The 5,600-nt window shown below is 52.2% G+C and overlaps 1 protein-coding gene across 1 annotated transcript in view; it reads right to left on the minus strand.

Moving 5' to 3' along the window:
• Nucleotides 1–5,600, minus strand: part of Tfap2c (transcription factor AP-2 gamma) — a 10,963-nt gene that overhangs the window by 4,616 nt on the left and 747 nt on the right. Inside the window, exons 2-5 of the mRNA XM_008842585.3 lie at nucleotides 3,937–4,419; nucleotides 3,785–3,836; nucleotides 2,418–2,634; nucleotides 1,713–1,831 (exon numbers count right to left, since the gene is read on the minus strand). Coding sequence (XP_008840807.1) covers nucleotides 1,713–1,831; nucleotides 2,418–2,634; nucleotides 3,785–3,836; nucleotides 3,937–4,419 — 871 coding nt within the window. The remainder of the gene's footprint in view (nucleotides 1–1,712; nucleotides 1,832–2,417; nucleotides 2,635–3,784; nucleotides 3,837–3,936; nucleotides 4,420–5,600) is intronic.

A 5,600-nucleotide genomic window follows, 5' to 3' on the forward strand; every position in this document is an offset into this window, starting at 1 on the left:
GTGAGTTCGAGGCCAGCCTGGTCTACATAGTGAGTTCCAGGCCAGCTGGGGCTACAGGGAGACCCTGTCTCAAAAAGACCCAAAAAAAAAAAAGGGAACTGAATACTTTTGCTAGTCTTTGTCTAGCAAGTTAAGTTAAGAGGTCCAGAGTTCGATCCTCAGTACTGGGGTGAGAAGAAGGGCTTCCTTACTGAAAACAATTAAGAGCCTTGAAGACCAATGTAAAACCCTCATCCCAAGTCCAAGTAACTGGGGGCGCAGAGGGAGACAAAGTCAGTGGCGCCTTCTGGATCCAGGGCATGAGCCTAGAGCGCTCCAAAATCCCAGATAGTGAGAATCTGAGGAGGCGGGTCAGAACCCCAGGGCCTTTGTTGGTGCACGGGCTTTCTCATTTAAGCTCTCCAGCCTGGCTGGTAAGAACGCCTGGCAGAGCCCTATTACAATCCAACCCACCCCATTCTCCATGCAAGACAGCTGTTCTCAGCCCGGCCTTTCTGCCTGTCCTGACCTCGAGAGGGACCTTGCCAAGCCTCTTTCAGCATCAGTCACACCATGAGGCCAGGGAAATAAAGTGTTCCAAAGACAGCTCTGCTCTAGGGACGGAGCCCACTTCCCGTGGGTTTCCCCAGGGGTAACTCAGTACCCAGCATGGCTGACAGCACAGAGGCCTGGGGTCTGGGTTTGGAGTCCTGGAGCTAAGGTGCTCGGTGTCTGAGCCTACCTTCCTAAGGGTGGGAACAATGTTTTTAAAAATTACACCCACACTACCACCACCCCCACCAGGTGTGGTGGCGCATGCCTTTGATCCCAGCACTTGGGAGGCAGAGGCAGGTGGATCTCAGAGTTCAAGGCCAGCCTGGTCTACATAGTGAGTTCCAGGACAGCTGGGTCTACAGGGAGGCCCTGTCTCAAAAAAAAAAAAAAAAAAAAAAATTACCCTTCCATCACCCCTTTTAAGGGCAGCACATTCTTGACTTTCTTCCAGGCTGGGGGAAGAATCTCCATTCAAAAATTAAAATGCTGTAGTTCTGATCTCAAACTGGAAAGAAGGTCTCATGAGAGGATGCTGGGTTCCATTTTTTTTGGCGGGGGGTCATTTTGAGACAAGTTCTTCCTGTAGCCCCAGTTGGTCTGGAACTCACTATGTAAACCAGGCTGGCCTTGAACTCACAGAGATTCACCTGCCTCTGCCTCCAGAGTGCTGGGATTAAAGGTGTGTGCCACCATACCAGGCTCCATTCTTTTTTTATATATGCAAGGAAAGAAAAGTTGACTTGAACCAGTCCCATGGTAGGTTCGGACCAGGATATCTATACTCCAATTAGAAAACACTTTAGAAAGGGCAATAATGACTTCTCTTTTAAAGATGCACCATTGACCCACTGATCAACTACACCTTTCAATAACTATTTTCACTTTACAGGAAATGTTTAGCCACCCCTATCATATGATTCTTAGGTTCTGAAAAATCTTTTTTTTTGGGGGGGGGGGCGAGTAAAATTGATAAGGGGATCCCCAGACAGAACATAGGTGCAGTCAGATATGTAGACATCAATTTATAAAAATGTTATAATTCACTGTGGTAACACACAACTCGGATTGCTTTCTGTGATCATTGATCATATCTGAAGACTTTGTTTCAAGCTTTTCTTGGCCTGACAGCCTTGTAGACAGCAAAAACCACCACGAAACAAGAGTACAGATCCACTGACCTTCCACGAGGGATGTGAGCAGGGTGACGTGGGCAGCTTTCCGCCTCCCGGCAGGAAGGTTCAACCCGATCTTATCCAATTTCTCTCGCAAAGACCGGCCTCCATTTTTGGATTTTGCTCTGGGTAAAAGAAAGTTGGCTACTCTTAAAAACAAAAACAAACCACACTTTGAAAGTTCCACCTTCCCAAAGTTCTGCTGTCAAATATTTAGCTCTGTTATGTAAGCCATGATTGAAAGTGATCCAGGGGCCTTGGATAATGAAAGAATCCCTATAAAAATTCAAACTAAAAAAAAAAAAAAAAAAAAAAAAAAAAAGCTTTCCTTAGCATCACCCCTTAAAATTCACAGAACACTGCAAGTTGTAGTGGAGAGATAAATTTTCACTTGTCTGATTGTCTGACAGTAGCAGCCCCCCAAACTCCCTGGGGGCATGAAATCCGCAGCTCCCCCTTCTCAATACAGATGCGGTTACTGCTGAATTCAGGCTCAAATCCCAACCGAATGATAATTGGTTAGCGCTGTTTTAGCACTTTCTACATTTCGCACTTTTTCTAAAACAGAAGATATGTGTACAGCTCTCTTTGCCGATTAGAATTCAGTGTGAGATATAAAAGTTACATAAATGTTAAAAATACCTTCAGGCTCTCTTCCATGCTCACCCTCAACCACCCAACCAAGAGTCCCTGAACATGTGTGGCCAGTACCTTCGGAGGACGCCCCCCAGGAGTGAGGCATTCAAGCACTCGGGTGGTGACAGTCGCCTTTGCACCTCTGCCACAGTCACTTTGTATTTAGATGTGGAACTGAGCAGGGACAATCTTCCTGGGACAGAACAGAAGACCTCGCTGGGGTTCATCACGGCTCCTACCAGATCCTTCTGACAGGGGAGGCTCAAGGGATTCTTGGTCATAGAAATGGGTCCTGACAGGGAGGGCAGAACAGGTAGGTGGTCAGAGTTGAATCTGATCAGAGACCTTTTCAAAGCTGAAGTCAAGCCTTCAGTCAAGTCACTCAGCATGCTGAACCACAAACTACAAGTAGACTTAAACGCCATATTGTTTCTTCAAAGACTCAAATCTGAAATCACAAGTTGACACCTCGGGAACTTAATTAGTTAAGATCCCAAGCACAGAGTTGTGTGCCCACCCCTTCCTGGCCACCACTGTAATCTGTTTAATTAAAACATTACATTGCAGAAGACTTAAGACTGCTTCAGTGGGAATAAATGGTATCCTTCCCTCCCCCCTCTGTGAACTGAAACCACAGGATGAATTTACTCAGCCCCAAACCCTTTAGTTCAGCTGATCCTCGTACATTTAAAACTACAAATTAACCCTTTCTGTTTTAAGGTTACGGGGAAATTTTTGTTTTATTTTCCAGGTTTTTCTCCAAACCTCATCTTCTCTCAAAGTACTAAAGCCATTCAATTTCAACTACCAGACCTTCACCAGCTTTAATTTAGGGCTATTCCAGTCCCTAAACAGTCAGACTGGTAATACTGTCAGTATGTCTCAATCTCAAGAGGCACTCCCTCCTTCACAGTAATCCAATTTTGGCAATCCCCTCCCCTGAGAAGCCCACCCCCCACAAATTCTGAAGGGCAGTCCCAGTAAGGGCCATTTATTCCGTGGGTGAAACTCATTCAATACTTTCCCTATGAAGCAGAATTAAGGACAACCCCCCACCTCAACTTTACTTGACATAATAAAATGGGATCTGGGCCGGCATAATGGCTCAGCCAGTAAAGGCAGTTGCTGCCAAGCCTGACAACCTAAATTCAATTTCTGGCACCCACATGGTGGAAGGAGAGAACAGACTAAGTTGTCTGTCTGTTCACATACACACACGCACCATTTAAAAGACATAAAACGAAGCCAACTCACCCAACAATGAAAACCATCATAGAATCCCAAAACTTAAATGCTTCTTGTGTAAGCTTCTTCCCCAAATTAAATTACAGGTTCCCACCTGTAATCCGGGCACTTGTTAAAGTTGAGGCAGAAGGATTACAGTGAGTTCAAGACCAATCAGGGCTGCACAGTGAGTTCAAGGGCACCCTGTTTCAATTTACCTTTGCGAATGACAGTCTGATCATGCAGGAGCAGGTGCTGGTCGTCCACATTCTGGGGGGAAGAATGACAATTTCCTTTAAGTTTGGGGGAACGTAGAGGTGGCTGGAGGGTTAGCGACGCACTAAGGCAGGCAGGTCCCCGCGCTGCTCACCTGAGCCTCCTCTATGGGATGTGCCATGTCGTGGAGACCCAGGTTCTCCGCCAGGCCTGCGGCGTCCAGGGCGTGCGCGTGGGGCAGCAGCAGGTCGGAGCGGCGGTAAGCGTCCCGGCGCGCGCTCACGGTGCCCCCCTCCAGCCCCGAAAGGTGGGGAAGCAGACCGGCCGGGCGTCCGTGGTGCGCGGCCAGGCCAGCTCCCTCCTGGCTCTGGCGGCCCGGCCAGGCCTGCTGCTGGCTGCCGGTGGGCGCAGGCTGGTGCAGGGGGTTGATGGCTGCGTAAGCTTCACCCAAATGTGAGTAAGGGTCGGCTGACTGAGAGTAAGCCAGCTGCTGGTAGGGCGGTGGGAAGTAGGGCGGCGGCTGGTATTCGGCAACCCCGGTGTGCGAGAGAGGCGGAGCGGGGCTGTAGAGATGTTGTCCCGCAGAGGAGAGGTGGGGGATGCGCGGGTTCCCATTGCTGCTCGCGTCGTGGCGATCCTGGGAGAGAAATGTACAAGAGACCCGGTTGCTACGAAACCCTGGTGGAGCGAACAGGACAGCCACGCGAGGAGCTGCACTACGCCCAGGAGGCTCGCCCACTCGGGTCCCGACCCGCCCGTGGGCCCGAGGGCACCCGGGGATCTTGCGCCCCGGGGACTTCGTTGTGAACCGTGGGTCCCCTCGGGAAGGAGCCGCTGGTTTAAGACCTGGGGGAACGGGTCCTCCAAGCCCGGCGGCGAAGGCAGGGACGCAGCGATGCCGAAGGCGCACCTAGGCGCCAAGTGTGAACCCCAGGCCATGGGCCAGGAGAGGCCGGGGCTGGGGCGGTGACCAGCGCAAGCGTGGGGAGTCGGCGTGCTGCGAACTCGGTGCGGAGCGCGCTGGCGCACCAGCCCGCACATGCTGCAGCGGCGCACCCAAAGGCAGGCAGCCGGCGCGGATAATGCGCAGTGCGCGCACGGAGCGCATCTTCCCCGCCCCAGGAACCCTCCCTTCCTCCCACGCCCTTAGCGCGGAGACCTCATAGCAAGTGACTTTCGGATAGTTCCAACTAGCCAGCTGAAGTCTGCGAGAGACTGGGGACCCAACAGGCTAAGCCGGGGCTGCGACCCCCGCTAGCCAGGCCCTGCCGACTGCGCCTAGGGATGAGCGCTCTCCCAGTTCCGCCAAAGTCAAGGTCCTCACAACATCCCGGTGCGGACCGGGCATGAAAGGACCCCGAAAACTCGGCAACATTGGCCGGCGCACGTCCCCCTTGCCCCAAGGCGGTCTGACTTAAATTCCTAAAAGATGTGTCTTCTGTCCTAGGGGTCAGAGTGGCAGGGACACAGGAGCATGGGGCTGTCGCCCCCTGGCGGAGGATCTCGCGCTTGCAAGCAGGGCAGCCCCTCCAGGACCCCTTGCGCTCCGCAGCCCCGGCTCCTCTCTCCGCGCGCTCCGGTCCTCGGCGCCTGCGTCTCCTTCCTCTTCCCGCTCGCCGCCTCCCTCCCTCCTACTCTGCGAAAGTCTAGCTCAACCTGTCGGACAGGCTGGAGGACTCGCGAGCGCTCCAGGCCCCATCTGGCCTCACCCCCACCCCGCGCTCCCCAGCCCCCACTTCTCTTGAAAGCCAAGCCGCAGTGGTTCGGGATCTTTTTTTTTTTTTTTTTTTTTTTTTTTTTTTCCCCGGGGGGGGCGGG

The sequence above is a fragment of the Nannospalax galili genome, unplaced genomic scaffold, assembly GCF_000622305.1.
Source record: "Nannospalax galili isolate Female #2095 unplaced genomic scaffold, S.galili_v1.0 scaffold231, whole genome shotgun sequence".
NCBI lineage: Eukaryota > Metazoa > Chordata > Mammalia > Rodentia > Spalacidae > Nannospalax > Nannospalax galili.